Here is a 17,471-nt window from a genome sequence, read left to right on the forward strand (position 1 = left end):
GAATTTTTTGCGCAAGTTCTTTGACTTTTTTAATGCTCTCTAGAATGTCTTCAAAGCTTTTTGATCCATTTTAAATGATATTTGAACATGATTATTTTGTAAGATTTTGCATTTTTTAGAGATTTATTTCCAAAACTATCGAGATTTTTCAAGTTATTTCATTCTTTTAATGTTTTTAAAAATACTGAAAAAATTTTGATTTATTTCAAAATTTTTTGAGCATTTTTTCATTTTTTTTTTTTTAATTTATTGAATGTTTTACAGCTGTTTTTTAAAAAATGATTTAACGCTTTAGATTTTTAAATTTTTTTTTGGCTTTTCAGAATTTTTGATTTTCTTTGGTTGTCATTTCGTCAAAGTTTTAATTTTGATATTATGTTTAAAAACTTTTTTGAACATTTTTTTATTCTATTTTTTCATTTTTAAAGAGTGTTTTCAAAACTTCTTCAACATTTTTTCAATGTTTTTTAAAATTTTAAATCAACTTTTTCAAAATTTTTAATTTTTTTTTAAATTGAAAATTTTTTAATTTCTTTTTTCAATTTTTTAAAAGTTTATTTGGTGTTTTTGGAAATTATTTCAACTTTGTTCAAAGTTTTGTTCATCTTTTTTGGAATTTTTTTTTTGTATTTTTCTAAATTTAGGTAGGTAGGTATATTCAAAAATTTTAAACATTTTTTTATGAGTTCTGATTTTTTTGAATCATTTCTTATAATTTCAAAACTTTTTCAGGTTTTTAAAAATTGGCTTGTTTTTTTTTTCATTTAATTTTTTGTTTTAATGAGGGTTATCTTGAACTTCCCCATTTTTTAAAATTGATGTCCGCATCTTCAAACTCAGGATTGAAAAAATAAACCAATACCTAACTATTCGAAATAGGCTCTTTCAAAATCAATGCGTCACTGTAGTGTTGATTTATCCTTAAATTAAATTTTGAGATCCTTTTTTGAAATCAAAGGTCTTCTAATTTTTTTAGTTGTCAAAAATGGTAACTTTCAACTTTTGTACTTATTATTGAATGTCGACTCTTCACCTCAAAAGTTTAATTTCAAATCTTATCTAATCTCTTTAAAGCCCCAAAAACAAATTGGTTGCAAGAAATCACAAATGCGAGAAAATTTCCCATCTTCTTGGGTTGTGATTCTCACTGTATTTACGGCAAACCGGTTATGCAAATCTATTAACCTATATTAAAGCGGCTTGCATAAAATCCTGAAGTAGGGGCATCTTTAAAGAGGTATGCTTGGAAGTTTATAAAAGTCGATTCGTGTTTGTATTTTACGAGTAGGTGCAAATGCAAATATTCACCATTCAAGCTCGTAAACTGCCACGTTATCTATCTCAGTTAAGTATTAATAGATATTAGTAGGAAAACACGAGTTATTTAATTTCAAAAATATTTCTCAGCCACTGCAATTAAACGATTCAAGTAAACAAACTTACATACACTGATCTCAGAAAGCTACCCTTGTATACCTGAATCGAAACATCTCGTAGATGAGAAAACGCACGCAGGGTGAATTATCACCCATCACCAGGGCTCGGATTTTTATGCTAGAGCATATTTTTTGTATGCATAGAGGATAGGGAATTTTTCAATTATCTCCACGATTCATAAAATTTCAAGTAAAATGAGCCTAATTCGTTAGAGCATATTTTGGCATATTTCACCATAAAAGCATATAAAAGCATATTTTTGCATTTTTTAGGGAATATTTTGGGTTTTTAGAGCATATTTTACGTTTTTAGCGGTTTTTAGGGAATATTTTGATCAATTTCAAATTTTTGCATCACATTGATATTTGGCTATTTTTCATTTTTCCCCGCAAAATTTGTGAAACTGGCAGTAGTTCTCTTGTACCTACTTATTTTTTTCTGTTCATTTTATTAGTTTTTTATTCCTTTAATAATGAAATTAGAATTATCTTTTCGTGATTTTAAAATGCTCTGTTTTGCATTTTTGTTCGTAAATTCTTGGTATTATACAACAATATTAGTAAAATTGTATAGGAATTGATTTTTCCTGTAAAACAGTGCCCATATCGTTAGGGAATATTTTTACTTTTTAGAGCATATTTTGCCATTTTTTAGGGAATATTCAAGCGCATATTTTGGGTTTTTTAGGGAAAGAATATCCGAGCCCTGCCCATCACCATCCCGATGTGGGAAAATTACAGTATGTGTTCGGCGGTTATATTCTAAAGCGAAATGCTAAAACGAAGTAAATTAATTAATTACCCCGAGGTGTAGCAAAAGTTAACAAAGTTTGAAATTTTCCATATTCGGTACACTTAGTTAGTCGTGTATCGTCACGCCGCGTTTAATTCGAGAATACGAGTATCTCGACACCTAGAGCTTTGTTGAAAGTCTTATGCGAATGTCTACTAGATACCAGGGTGTTTTGTCAACACGAAAATTTTCAAGTTTTGCAGGATACATACAAGGCTGATGGCTATAAAACGCCGACACGGTTCTCATGATTTGTGATATTTTTACAGAGGATTTAAAACTGTGGGACCTTTCGTCGTCATGATATATCGTATGGTTATTGGAGACTTGCTCAGATTCGTTTGTATTTATTTAGTCTTCGTTATGGGATTTTCACAAGGTTTGTTCGATTTTATTTTTGTTAGTAGGCGAGTTTATCGCTATACTCGAATGTAGAGAAATGTTTGTTGTTATTATAAGTCGTATACGAGTAGTCCATCTTTTTTGTAAACATTAATAAATTCTTTTTACTTCTTTAAAGTTCAGCATACTACATAATTTTCCTTTCGTTTGATAACCCTGGAACGCCGGATGGAACCGACGACTCGGTCAGTAATCCGATGCCTAGTCCGTCTGAATCAATTATGGCTATGTTTTTAATGTCCATGAATACGTTCAGTGATTATTATACAGCTTTTGATAATACCAATCACACTATGGTTGCTAAAGTACGTATTTCGAGATGATTATTTACCAACAAATTATCGTTTACACTCGAATATAATTTATTCCATCGTATGTTCGCAGTTTTGTTTCGTTGTTTTTATGGTAATCGTGGCTATTTTATTGGTAAACATGTTGATTGCCATGATGGGTAACACGTATCAAAAAATTGCTGAAACTCGAAACGAATGGCAACGACAAGTACGTAAATTTATGCGTTATTTTACAGCAGGATTAATTAGTCGAAAAGTGTTTAATCTCATTGCTCGTTTTCGTAGTGGGCTCGTATCGTTCTAGTCGTTGAGAGAGGAGTAAGTCCGAGAGAAAGGTTAAAAAAGCTCATGATGTATTCTCAACCCATGTCCGATGGCAGAAGAGCTTTGGTGTTACGATTAAATCAAACAGTAAATTAGCAGCTTATTCAATATGCTACAAAATTCGGTTACTTACAAAAGTATTAAAATATATTTAAATATATTTCAGGAGGAAGATAAAGAAGAAATGAAAGAAATCCTCGAAATGAAACGATCTCATAACAAAAACGTACAGAAATTAAAAATGCGAAATCAAAAACTACAACAGCAAAATCATCAAAATGAAAATGATAAAACAATTTTGTAATTTTATAACGCCTTATTTTTAAACATGTGAAAAAAGGAATAAATAAATTTTTATAAATTTACAAACATACTTATAAAAAATTCACTAAAGAATGTACCTCGACTGCGTGCAATTCAACGGAATACGCACGCAAAAAAAACAAACGAAAACAAAATTATCAACTAGTGGAAAACTACGATTACGAAATGGTATTTTTAATAACATGTACAATGGTTGAAATGACTTTTTGGCCAATTGGATCATGGGTTAGATCCAATTGAGGTGATTCGATTTTTTTATCAAGAATATGATTCAATTCCTTTCTCATACACTGCAACATTTGAGCTTCCTGAAAAACAACGCAGAGAATGAATATAAATCAAATGGATAGTTAGAAAGAAGCGGTGTTCGTAAAACTTATATGATTACTTTTAACGTATTAGTTGGAAACATGAGCCAGTCATTTTCCATCGAGATGACGCACATTCCTGTACTGTCTTCGATCAACTTGATTTCACCGGCGAATAACACGATGGATATTATGCTGACCATTGTGCTATCGTGAATGAAAATCTTGCTGGTTTTCATTTTTTCTTGATATACTAAATACGGACTCTTGAAATCAGCTTCGTTGTAGTTGATAGAAGAAGGATGAAGATTAACCTGAAATATAACGTATTATCAGTAGAAGTAAATTTTTCAAAATAATTAGTTCGATGTGTAATACTAACATATCCATCTCCTTTCGTTTTGAATTTAAGATCTTCGGCTTTGAAAGGTTTAGGAATGGCTCCGGCGGCAGTTTGAACATAAACTTTTCCAGGAGTAAGTACTTTTACCAAATTTGGAAATAGAGCTGCGCATATGATAGCAGATAGTAACTTTTTATCTCCTGAGTTATCGTTCATCTGTAAAATAGACAAAAATGATGTTATTATTTCATATTACACCCTCAATAATGATCTTCCACGTTATAAATTTGAGACTTACATGTCGTGGTATGATTCTAGTCACTTTGTCTTCGTGTTTACGTCTTCTGATATTAGTATTTGGAACGAAACCTCTATCCATTAACAACTCTAAAAATTGATGCTTGAGATCTCCCATCATTTCCAACGTCCTCACAGACAGGAAATTCTCGTCAGCGTATCGTTTACCAGCTTTATAATGCTTCGATGCTTCTTTATGCCATTCCTGTGGGTTTTTTTCGTAAAAAATATTCACATAATTAAAAATTTCATTCGACGTCATTAGCGCCAACAGTATTACAAAACACGTACTTGGTAAGCTTTCAATATAGTCAGTTGATCGCTATTGGATGTAGCGAATTGTTTCTTTCTAGCTTCGGCTTTATCTCTCGCATGGAACGGTGACACAAAAGGTGATTTGTTCGACAAAGCGGCGGCAATCGTTAAAACCGAATCCAAACAACAGAATATCGCACCGAACACTATTAATTTGCCGATTTTCACGTCTACCGGTAAAGCGGCTAAATGACGCCCTAAGGCGGTAAGTTCCTCTTCGGAATCCAAAGCACCGATATCTTTCAGTCGTTGTATAGCTGTATCCACATTGTTTACCTCCGGCGGTTCCATTACATTTGCTGTAAACACGACGATTACAAGAACGCAATCATAAATACGTAGGATAAGGCGACCCGAAGGGTGTTGTTAATTGAGTTACTTACCCAATACATCTTGAGGGGTTCGGTTTTGAAATTGTTTTAAAGTTTTTAGTCGAAGAATAATCGAGTCTAAAGCAGCTCGCTGGATTTCCGGTACTGGTTGGGCTCGGAATAGGTATTCGTGTCGGTGGCTCGTGTATAGTCTGATGCAGAGACCGGGCATTACACGACCAGCTCGACCACGTCGTTGGCGAGCGTTTGCTTTTGATATCCATTGTACTTCCAGACTAGACATGTTTTTCTTCGTATCGAAGCTGAAAATTCAGAAAAATATTACACGGAGTTGAAAAGTGAGCTTGTTTTAGAACAATCGATTTCAATAAAATTTACAAAAAACATTAACGAAAAATGACCTATTTTTAAAACTACTGAAAAAGTGAAAAAATGAAGAGAACACATTGCTTTCGATCATCGGAATAATATTTTTGAATTTGAAGAATACCAATAACTACCTAGCCCTATTTTGGTTAAAAGCCGTTCAAAACAGGAAAACACTTTCGGAAATGAAAAAAAAATCTAAAAAATTCAACAAAAAAATTGTCAATTTTTTTGCCATATAAAACTGGAAAATCAACTTTCAAACCGTGCTAAAAATTATAATAATTTTTGAAAAATGAAAGCACTTAAAAACTAAAGAAACATACTTATATTTTGAAAATTTTAGAATGAAATATCGTTTATAAAAAGACCGAAAATCTTTCTTTCGAATGATTCACTGGTAATCAATGAACTTTTCCAGTCGTGAAAATATTACTTTTACTTACATATTTTCCTTCATTTTTCCGCAATCCACCACAAAAACACAATCATCGATAGTAATAGAAGTTTCGGCTATATTGGTTGACAACACAATTTTACGAACACCGGGATCTGTTCTCCTATAAAAACAAACGTAGCGATTAAGACGCATCTCCATCTACAAAATTTCAATAATTCGAACCAATTTACTTGAAAACTGTGTATTGTTCTTCGTTAGATATCGTCGAATGCAGCGGAACAATGATAAATCGTCCGGTTCTGGGCGACAGTGACTTATGATTGTTTAATTCGTCATGAATTGCGATAATATCAGCTATACCAGGTAAAAAGACCTAAATCAAAGACGAAATATTAATTCCCATTCAGAAACGTCTTGAACAACTCAAAAAACTGTTAAACTAACCAAAATGGATCCTTCTCTAGGATACTGGTGTTTCCCTTCAACAATCCATTGTATAACATCGATCACCAACTCAGGATCAATTTTCGCGGGATCCAACAGAAGTAAAGTTTTTTTGGCTTTATGGGTGTGCTCTAGAGAAATGAATATTATTAGCATCAGATAATTTGTAATTAAGCATGCGTGAAATTTTTTCCAAAGGGTTACCTTTATATCTGAAGAAAAGCTGTTTTGCTGTAAGCGTTTCATCTGGTGCGCTGGGTCTCGATGCCGTATAAGTATTAAGAATATCAGCTGATTGAATATCATAATCTATCGAATCTAGCTGTTTGCTCATGCTTTTATTAATTTTACGCGTATATTTCGAGTATTCGTCCAACGTGTAAGAGCATTTATCCAAAATATCTTCCAAATATAGTTCTTCTACGGGGTACATTTTACCTGTAAATAAAACCGGTCGTTAGAATTGAAATTATTTCAAGAAAGACTGATGCAAACATTGAACAGTACCTGGGATCTCAATCAATGGTGCGTTATAAAAATACTTGGAAAAAAGTTCGGCATTCAAAGTGGCGCTCATTAATATAATTTTCAATTCTCTACGATGCACCATCAGTTCTTTTAAAATCAATAAGAGGAAATCGCTGCAGAAAGAACAGACATTAAATAATAATCATTAATATGAAAATATGTACAACTTTACTGAATATACCTGTCTTCATCACGTTCGTGTACTTCATCGACAATGATATGAGTAACGTCTTTCAGTTCCGGATCACTTTCTAATTTCTTCAATAGAATTCCAGTAGTACAGAATAATAATCGTGTCATTGCAGAACTGCGACTTTCAAGACGGATCTGTAAAATTTCAATAAAATAGATAAGTATCGAAGTTTTTTTTTCTATTTTGTTTTTAGTAAAACATACGAAAAATAGTACCTGATACCCGACAGACTCTCCAGCTTTTTCGACACGTTCTTCTGCGACTCGATCAGCAACACCAATAGCAGATAATCTTCTAGGCTGCGTACACACAATATTTATCCTGTTATGTTGCTGATCTTTACTCCATATATCTGGCAGTGAATAAATCCAGTCATCCAAAATGAATTGAGGAACCTATTCGAATTCAAGACTTAATTCTCGATAAAGTTGAAATTTACTCGAAGAAAATTTTCAACTCACTTGAGTACTTTTACCGCAACCAGTTTCTCCAACAATCACGACAACTGGATAGTGCTTCAAAGTTTCTAGAATTCTGTCGCCGACGTTCCAAGCTGGTAGAGTTTTTCGATATTTTTGCATTCGAATGTATTTATCGTTGCGTCGCTTATCGTGCATCATTCTCACCAAATCTTCATCTCTGAAATGTTTCAACATGATAAGTATTTCGCCAAATAAATACGATTACATTAGTAATGTTAAGCACCTGCTCTGGTTAAACTTTTCTAAGGAATCTTGATCCAAGCAAAGTCTTTTCTCCCACGGTGCATCTGGTAGATTCGAACATCCCTGTTGAGGAACCGTCGATGTATATTTTGAACCCAGTAAGGAACTATCGCTGCTTACATTCAATCGGCTAATGCTCTCATTATCTAAACACCAATAATAAACAATCAATATTCGATAATATCGCTACTTTAATTAGACCAAGATTTAATCACTTACCAAGCCATTTAATCAACTTATCGGTACTATTAGTTAACATATCGATCAAATTGTAACAATAAGGCGACCCTTGTTGGCTCAGAGTATCGGCATGATTATAAAGGTATCTTGTGATACGTAAACAAACATGAGATTCGAATTGTTTATGTTGAGCGCTGAACATAATTAATGGCATATCGGCTGGATAATTGCAATCTAGGTAAAGAAATTAATCAATTACAACAGTCATAATGAATAATTCGCCCAAAAAAGCCTATACATACTTTCGGGAAATCGTATTTCTAAATTGAAAGACGATTTAAGCTTTGAGTCAGCTTCTTGCTGAGCATTTTTCGAAACAGTATCGTGACTATCGTGAATAAATTTACAGTTCGATCCCCATTTGCAAGTTCCTTTAGCAGCGAAAGTCCGACAAACGTAACGTTTCCTCTCATGAGACGAATTAGAGCTTCTGTTGTAGTTATTTTTAAAATGCCACTGTCCCAAGCTCGGTATTTCAAGATGAAAAACCCAATGCTTATTCTTTACTCGTTCTTCACAAATTTTATCGTCGTATATAGATGTCAAAGCAACCATTTCGTCTTCTCTCTCCGTCATATAGGTAACTGGTTCATTCAATCTTTTAAAAGCTGCTCCAAAATAAAAACTGATAAGCAATTCCAGTGCTTTTTCGAATTCGTTACCACCAAGTGTAAGAGCTTCGCAGCAGTGATTGGAGTAAAATCCATACCTACAGGAAAATATCGAAATGTTTAACGTTAGTTCGCAATAAAATTATTTCACGAATCTACGAAGTTGAAAATTATTAAACGAATCTTACAATTCTAAATTTTCTAAAGCGAATCTATTCACACTCTCTCTCGACACAGCACTCTTCTGAGCATAATTGTAACAATTTCGAACCACCAATTGACCCTGATCCATCCAATACGAACGACTTAGTTCTCTTTTACTCGATTTCGGAGGTTCAACGGCGCTTTTTAAATCGAAATTCTACGAACAAAATAACAACATTAGAAAACCATCAACGTTGGCAGTGCCACAATGAAAAAGCTTACTTCTCCATGAATCGATCTCAAAGTATCCTTGATTTTTTTTATTGATTCGCTCGATAATGCGATATTTTTTATCTCCGTTTTTCGGCTACTTTCTGGACCACGACGAGTGGTACCATCACCACTACTTGTTCCTGCAGCATTCCGTCTAGAATGGGGAAAAAAGCTTGAATACTCGAAATATTCGTTTTCAGGTAACCTATCAGTTACATATAAGTGACTTACGATTGAGCAGGCCTGGATGAAGCAGAGGAAGAATTTTGACTACTGCTACCTTGGGAACTGCAAACGTTGAAATCGTCCGGATCCATGGACGGATCATAATCGTCATCGTCGAAATCATTATCCCAAGCTTCCTCGTCCCAGTTTTCCTCGTCGAAGTTGTAGTCCACATCCATTTTAAACAAGTAGAAATTGTCAGAAAACTGCAAAATAATATATTAGTGCTAATTCAACTAAACATGGCGAATTGGAAACAAAAAGAAAATTCTACGCCGACGAAAGGGTAAAATTAGTGATAAGAACGTTACCTAAAAAGACATGCCAGATTCAACCATAGCAAAGCTAAACCGAATAATGAAAAACTTGAAAACGCGGATCTACTTTTTTAGCGATTGTACTTTGGTGAGATTCTGGGCATGAACAGTTTCGTTCTCTGCATAGTACCCGCCTGTTCGGCTGTTTCCAATACATAATAATTTAGCAATTTCCAATCATGCTGTTTCCAATCCTAATTTTTCAATTTTAGAATTTACTATTTAAATAGTGTTTCGTAATTCTTGTTGTGTTTTGGATCTTTATATTTTTCTTGTTACGAAGCGAAAAGTCACCGACGTCACCGTTGTCACCGTCAAAATTTTGTGAACATGAAAAATCATTTAAAATTAAAATTATGTAGGTATACTCAGTGAAATTTGGTAATAAGGTAAACCATTCAAATTTCAAATGAAAATTTAAATTTAAAATTGAAGTGAAGTCGTTGAAGGAACTTGATTAGTGTTGATTTTTGATTTTTTATTTTTGTGCTTGATCGTCAGTTTAGTCAGATCAGTTGGATCAGTCGGATGGATTTTTTTCAACTAAAATAAAGGGGATAGGTATATAATCAATCATCAGTTTAAAAACATTTCTAAATTCTGAAATATGAATATTGAAATACTGACATTTAAAAGGTTTTCCAAGGTTCTCTGATTTTGATGCAATAAACAAAAAGCTAAAGTGAAGCTGAAGGATAACAGCAACCAACAAAAGTAAACGTGCACTTCAGTAAGTTCGGTACTTCGGTTTCGGTACAAGCGTTGATGGGTCTACGAAAAAAAAAATGTTATATGAAAAATGAAACTAACTAGTAACTACCCGGGCTCGATTTTAGTATTTTTCGCTTTAAACGAACTTTTTTCCATCGCCCTCCACTGCCCCACCCCTCCTCCAACACCACAAAAAAGTATCTCAACTCAAATACCTAGTGGACAAGTCTTGAATCAAAGAAATAAATTCGAAAGAGTGCAAAAAATACACTCAAGACTAATTTCAGTTGCTGAGATTCATTTTTCTAATTTTTGGTGAATTTTTAATGGAAAAATCAAAATTTTATAAAATCAAGATAAGAACGCTGAAATTTAGTTCATGAAGTATTTTTGGCCGTTCAGATCTATTTTTGGTGACTTTGAGTCCTTTTAGTGTCAGCCTGCCAGCAGAAGAATTCAAATTCGTAGATGTGTTCTTTTAGCACGGATTTTGACAGATTTTCGAGAATCTGGATTTTGGACGTTTCTTTAAATCTCTTTTTTTTAACATTTCTGAGAATACTTTCACCAATCTTTGAAAACCTTGAGTCTTCTTCAACTAACTAAAATCCAAAATCCATTTTCAAAAGCTGCTACCCAAGCAGATTCTTGTGTTGAAAAGAATGAAGTGAACCAATGAATGAAGACGTTGAATTTCATTTTGTTTTGGTTCTATTTTCTATTGAAATGTTTGAAACCTTTCGTTGGTTTGTTTTAAACATGTTTAAAACCCTTTTAAAAAATCAACTTCTTGTTTTAAACAAAAACCGTCGGTAATTTTTTTGTTTAAAACGCGTTTTTTTTCAACTTGAAAAAAATAGTTTAGTTTTTATTTTTTATTTTTAATTAAGCTTCCTCAAGAAAAAAATTCAATTACTCAATCTTTCAAAAATCAAAATTGAATAAAAATAAATTGTATTCTCTTTGCATTTTTAAAGCTGAATTTTTTTTTTACGTTTCAACCTTCAAAGAAAGAAAAGAATGTAATTATTAATTAACTTGACTTGAGACGCGGATGTCACTATGAGCTCAATTTTAATTTTTAAATCAAAATTCAATGCAAAAAAAAAATTGCTGTAGACAATCTAAAAATCTGTTGGGGAGGTTCCAAGAAGTCTTGAGACCATCAGCCATCACTCCATGTAAATGAATTCGAGAGATTAAAAATACTCGTAAGACAAAAACTAATCCTCAACGAAATTATTATAATTATTCAAACTATTCAAACCTAACCTACTTTGTTTTTCTATTTCAAAGTTCAAACTCAAATCAAACACTCTCTGTTATGTTATCCAACTCCAAATTTTCGAATTTTTATAATTTTATAATTTGATTAATTAAATTAAATTATTATAATTACCAGTGCTGGCACTTTTTCAATTTCTCGCCAGGTGCAAACTCTGGTGAATAGTGTGAATAATTTTTTGCGGGGGGGGGGGTAAACAAAAACCACAAAAATCTTGAATTAGAGGGGGGTAAAAAAAAAATGTGGTGAGATTGCAGCAATCAGCACTGCATTGTCTATACAAACGCAGAGCTGGAAAGAAAACTGAAAATGTTTCAATTGAATTGATTTTTCAAATTGAAGTTCGGATTTTTTTTAAGCTAAAAAAAACTATTGATCCCTTAATTTTTAGTAAATTTTTGAAACATCTTAATATGATTAGGTCTTTGAAGGTTAGAAATATTCAAATACATATTCTGAATCAATAATCAACTGCTTTAAAAAAAAATCAGTTTTTCCCCCTTTGGAATTATTCAATACAAAATATAATTTCAAATTTTCTACCTTCCAAAATGGATAGGTTTTTGAGATCGACCTAATTTTTTCACCGCTTATTCAAGCATGAGGCACGTTCCAGAAACATAAAAAATTGCTCAATTAGATAAGATTTCATTCGATAGGTTTTTCCAAGTTTGAGAAAATTCAATCGGCAGGGACGCGTAGGGTCAATTTTCAACAAGAATTGAATGATGTTTAAAAGACTACAATGACGAAAACTGGAACACCGAAAAAAATAGTTTCATCTACCTCTCATCCGTCACTTTAAAAGCGCCAAAAGGTTTAAAATTTATTATTTTTTGAGAAAAAAAATTGTTGAAAACAATACAACAATACAAAGGATACCTATTTACATAACCAAAAAAATATAATTCAATTCATCATATTCAGTCTTGGCCCTTTTTTTGAGGAGGGGTTTGTATAAAAACATAAGTAGGAGGTATTTTTTTTACATTAAAGATCTGATTTTCTGAGTAATCTCCCTCTCAGTAAACTTCGTCACCAATTTTTTGTCAAAATTCAGGATATTTTTTTTACTTTTTCCTTACATGACAGAGTGGTCGTTGCACAATCTATGTACTTGTATGCAACAGAAATAAAAATTCCATTTTTTTTTTTTATTTATATAATTTTCAAATTCGAGGGATTTTGATTTGTTTTAAAATTTGTATACAAAAAATAGGTTTATAGTTTTTGAAATTTTCGCCAGGTGCATTGCACCTGGTGAAAATCCTGGCCAGGTGCAAGCGCACGCTTGCACCTGGGCTTCCGCCGGCCCTGATAATTACTAATATTTTATTCTTTTTTCTTTTCTTTTTTTTTTAAGAAAAGAAAGTTTTTATGCACCATGCCAAACCGTGCACCTTACCGCACCCTGTAGCCAATCATGGCGAAACAAAAATGAATCACACGTTCGTCTGACTTTATTGTGAAACAAGCAACGCTCATTATTATTCATGGAAATTCCTTTCGTACTTTTCTTTACCATCAATGAACTGCAAAATCTTCATAAACTTTCAATCTATATCCTACAATTTTACCAGAAAATTGTCAGGTTTGCTGTATCGAACTTCATTTCCAAAAACTTTCATACTTTTACGAAATGAATCAATGAGAAAACTTCATTCGAAACTTCAAATCAGAAGCGGGACTCGATCAAGTTCATGGTTGGCGTCACTGATTCGTCATACAAATTGAAACCAGTAACACACACACACACACTAACACAAAACACGCCGAACTAATGACGTAAAGCATCAACTATTGCCAGCACAATTACTGATTATAAAGTTCTCTTCAAAGTAGTACATTCTTACTCGGGTCGTATTTCATTTGTGTGGTACAGTTTGGCATCTCGAGATTTGTTTGTTTATTGCTGGTCGGATGTTAATTATTTATTGAATATTCGGCTCCATACATTGTGTTGTTTAGTGCGATCGGTTTCGTTTTTTTGGTACGGCGTATTTCGCCTGTTATATCGTAGTAAAGTTACGTTTTATTTGTTGTTAAAATGAATAATAATCACGTTGGAAATAACATCGATCATTACGGAGACGGATACATGGAACAGGAAGAAGAATGGGAGCGAGAAGGACTTCTCGATCCTGCATGGGAAAAGCAACAGAAAAAGGTAACCATTCGTAGTACATTTTCGCTCAATTTAATTCAATTTGATAACGTTACTGAAAAATTTCAACGACGAGTGGATGGTATGAATCGAAAAACACTCGAAGAAATACTTACTTCGTGTTACCGGCGTAAATTGATGCAAATTTCTTCAAGTGCCGGTATCGAAGACCGAGGAGTACCGAGTCCGGGTGAAAATAGCGCTATCTCCGTTCAATTCAATTTCAAGGGCCGGATTTTGAGAATCAACGCTGCTTACGTTCTCATAGCCATTAGATAGCCATTAGGTTGATTTTTTTATGTGAGAATGGCTGTGTAATGAACTGGTTTTTATTACGTGTATTTAACAGATACTATTTTAAGTACACTGGGATCGTTATTACTAGTGAAAATTTTCAACTCTCTGTACGATTTCAAGTTGAAATAACCTCATAATGCAGATATACCGGTATAATTCGATATATTAAATTTCTTCGATCGAGTCAGCACTTTCGCTAGGTATAGGTATATTGAATTCCTTTGGAAAAAAATTTCCATCGATAGTATACGGATGTGACGTCACAGTTCTCCATACAATGTGTCATATTACCCTATGAAGCGTTATTTGCGAAAAAAAAAAAATGAAAAAATAAAACGAACAGAATCAATTGATTAAGCGTACGTCAGCGTCGCTAATTGACAATGTGTCATATTTTGCCTTTTCCATTGGTATCCTCACCGACGATGACTGCGACATCAACATCGTCGCGTTTTATAGGTTACCTTGATTTCATTATTCGGTTTTCGGTGTCATTTTTTTTTTGCTTTTCGCTCGCTATTGTAAGAAAATCACATCATCGATAGGCTCGTTACATGTAAAATTACCGACCATTTGTTCAAATCAACTGTCGAAAAACAAACCATTGTTTTTGAGAGGTCTGCGAATGCTGTACTATGCCATAGTCTATGTAAAATAATATTATGTAGGTACGCTACGTTGAAAAATAGAGGGAAAAAATGAAAAGGTAACACGTGTAATTGCATGAAATTCGTCTAATAAAATAATAATTTACTGTCGTAAAATATTATTGTAGCTCTATCGTTATCGTCGACCTAAACGCGTGTCAAGTCGAAAGCCGAATATGTGAAAACATGTTGAATGTTGCTATTTTGGCTCGGTTTAAAAAATAGCCGCCGCGATAAAGTAATTCGAATCCAAATGAGGCGTCGGCGAAATACTACAGAAATGCCCACTGGTTAAAAGCGTATGACTAAAGCGATATTTTTGGAGGTTTGCCGCCCGGCTGATTTACTTGGGATGTCGATCGAGTAAATGCCCTACTTTAAAATACTATTTTTAAACTTTTAGCGGTTGCATTGATCATGTTCCGTGTATATAATACGCAGTGTTACCACCTCGATTGTGCGATTTTTTTTCGTGTTTTTTGAACTGCAAAAACACATTAAAAAGCTCGTTCTGCGCTGAGCTATTGAAGTCTGTTCTTTTTACTTCGAAATGTGGCTTCTGTCGAAAACCCCAGCGTTTCTTTCCCAGGAAATAGTGAAATTTTCAGTATAAATTTCTGCTCAAGAGCTATCTCAAAAGACTTTTCATGATCAGAAAAAAAATCAGAAAGAGGGTCTATTCAGAACGAAAATTTGAAAAAAAATTCAGATTAGTGTAGTGAATTTGTAAACTAATCCTATAGCCTGAGACCCTCGAATTCAATGTTGGTGAAGACGAAATAGCTGCTTGAAGAAGAGTGATCACTTCATCAGTGATCTCATGATCTGTTGATGTCCAAAATTTGGAAAAGTGACAGGTGTAAAAAGCATTCATAAAAAAAATTAGCCAAGGAAGTGGAAGGGAGCGATCTCCTCCCTTCATTCAATCTTGCTGTTGAACACTCTTAAAATGAGTTTTTTTCACTTTTTGAACAAGTTTTTCGAAAAAATTCGCTGTCGCTTCGTTTTAGCAGCAATTTCATTTTCTCGTTTATAAAATGACATTTTTCAAAAATGATCTCAAATTTCCACTTTAAAAAATGTACACTGCGCTACTGGTTTCAAAAAAACGCGATGAGAAAATTGGAAAAGTAGTTTCGTTTACATTTACTCAAAAAATCGTATAATGATGAACTTGGCGAATTTCCACTTGATTATTCGGACGTCAATTGACAAATTTCAGATCAGTGATTCAATGTGAAAGTGAAACAAAGTGATGTTCTACCTGTGCAAAAATCTTGAAATTTCATGCAGTAGAACTTAAAATTTTGAAAAAATAACAAAATTATGAAAATTTTTTGTTTTCTTACTTTTTTAGGTTCTACTGCATGCAATTTCAAGATTTTTGAACAGTTAGTCATATTTTTTCATTCTGTACAAAGAAGGACTCTTGTGAAATTTCTCTAAATGTCATAGTTTTTGACTTGTGGAAAATTCGCTTTCGCAAGAAAATGGATAAGCCCTATAATTTTATTATTATTGATTTATTCAGTAAAAATGATAAAAAATAGTCCTAAAACTAATTATCAACTTCTAACTGAATTTCGCTGTTTCCAGTCGTTCTGAAACCCTCGTGTGATCTTTAGTTTTTCCAGAATTTTAAAATTTCTCCAGAAGACGTGGAAATTATGTGTTGGAAAAACCTAAAATCGCGCCGGAGGCTCCAGAATGACTCGAAATGGCGATAATTTGGTTCGAAGGAGTTGATACATCTCTAATTTTCATCATCATATTTTTACGAAATGAAAATGATTTTTTTTTTTAGCAAAAATCGCCGAAAAAAGTCGATTTTTAATTTTCAAAAATTCGCAAAAAATTGAACATTAGTTTGGGTTGTTCCTCAATAAATCCAGATCCTTACAATTCGAGTTGTTGACTCGCTAAATACGAATCTGGAAACAATAAACTGAATGTTTGTGTTGAAAAATTGGTCATTTAATTTTTTTGATAGAGAAAAATTTTGATTTTCTCGATCTGCAACTTTTCAACAGGTGCTTGTTATCCTAAAAGCGGTCTCGTATCCGGTTTTCGTTGGCATTTCATTATTTCATTGATGGGGAAGGGCTTACTTAAGGTGTCTATCAGGTCATTAACTTCATTAAAAAGTCATCCTTTTGGCCAAAACTTGAACGCAATTACCAAAAATAATCAAAATATTTTCAAAATTGAGTGAAAATTTTTTCAAAAATGAAGAAATTATTTGTAAAAATTTGTGTAATGTCTCCTTTCCAAAAAAAATTTTAAATGATGGATATGTTTTTTGCTCAAGTTGACTCGGTGCCTAAATTTCTAAATTTAAAAAAAGTTTGACAGAATATCATGGTCATTTTTGAAAGAACGTTTGATTGGTACAATTTCAGTAATTCATTTACACACACCTCCCCCCTTCCCTGAAAAATGCTAGTCATCCAAAAATGAAAATTTAATCATCCAGAAGTCACCTCCTCCCCTTGACCTCCGAGGCTAAAATTCCTAATGGTTTTGAAAAAAGAAAGTAGGCAGAGGTCAAGTTAAGTTTTTTGTCGCAACTCGCTCGCAATCGCAACAAAACCAGATACCTATACAGGGTGTCTACCAGGTAGTGAAAGTAGTGAAATAGTAGTGATTTTGAAAGTCGGTAGTCAAAATAGTGAAAAAGTAGTGATTTTCAGCAATTTTGCTTTGAAAGGTAGTGAAAAATGAAAAAAAAAACGGA

General features: G+C 33.1%; 3 protein-coding genes across 7 annotated transcripts in view; 2 read left to right on the forward strand and 1 right to left on the reverse strand.

The window, feature by feature from the left end:
- nan (transient receptor potential cation channel subfamily V member nanchung) overlaps positions 1-3,552 on the forward strand; it is a 49,328-nt gene extending 45,776 nt beyond the window's left edge. For 2 of the 3 annotated variants that reach the window (XM_065353950.1, XM_065353951.1), the window contains 5 exons: positions 2,499-2,608; positions 2,755-2,936; positions 3,016-3,132; positions 3,210-3,335; positions 3,415-3,552. In XM_065353950.1, coding sequence (XP_065210022.1) covers positions 2,499-2,608; positions 2,755-2,936; positions 3,016-3,132; positions 3,210-3,335; positions 3,415-3,552 — 673 coding nt within the window. Of the gene's footprint in view, positions 1-2,498; positions 2,609-2,749; positions 2,937-3,015; positions 3,133-3,209; positions 3,336-3,414 lie in introns of those variants that run through there. The other variant, XM_065353952.1, reaches the window with a different exon arrangement.
- On the reverse strand, positions 3,522-9,784 carry LOC135838357 (putative ATP-dependent RNA helicase DHX57). Its single transcript, XM_065353949.1, has 21 exons — positions 9,628-9,784; positions 9,323-9,522; positions 9,101-9,245; positions 8,863-9,035; positions 8,306-8,772; positions 8,043-8,237; positions 7,804-7,969; positions 7,560-7,737; positions 7,314-7,493; positions 7,087-7,232; positions 6,885-7,018; positions 6,582-6,815; positions 6,378-6,508; positions 6,164-6,306; positions 5,980-6,093; positions 5,219-5,469; positions 4,812-5,134; positions 4,522-4,725; positions 4,263-4,439; positions 3,961-4,194; positions 3,522-3,880 (listed from the first exon to the last, which is right to left on the reverse strand). The coding sequence occupies exons 2-21, from the start codon at positions 9,493-9,495 to the stop codon at positions 3,731-3,733; spliced, it is 3,918 nt and encodes a 1,305-aa protein (XP_065210021.1). The 5' UTR covers positions 9,496-9,522; positions 9,628-9,784; the 3' UTR covers positions 3,522-3,730.
- Positions 9,785-13,434: 3,650 nt separating this feature from the next.
- Positions 13,435-17,471, forward strand: part of Actn (alpha actinin) — a 67,966-nt gene continuing 63,929 nt past the window's right edge. For 2 of the 3 annotated variants that reach the window (XM_065354491.1, XM_065354490.1), the window contains exon 1: positions 13,435-13,796. In XM_065354491.1, the coding sequence (XP_065210563.1) occupies positions 13,677-13,796 (120 nt within the window). In that variant the 5' untranslated portion in view covers positions 13,435-13,676. The remainder of the gene's footprint in view (positions 13,797-17,471) is intronic. The other variant, XM_065354488.1, reaches the window with a different exon arrangement.

The sequence above is a fragment of the Planococcus citri genome, chromosome 3, assembly GCF_950023065.1.
Source record: "Planococcus citri chromosome 3, ihPlaCitr1.1, whole genome shotgun sequence".
In the NCBI taxonomy this organism is placed as follows: domain Eukaryota; kingdom Metazoa; phylum Arthropoda; class Insecta; order Hemiptera; family Pseudococcidae; genus Planococcus; species Planococcus citri.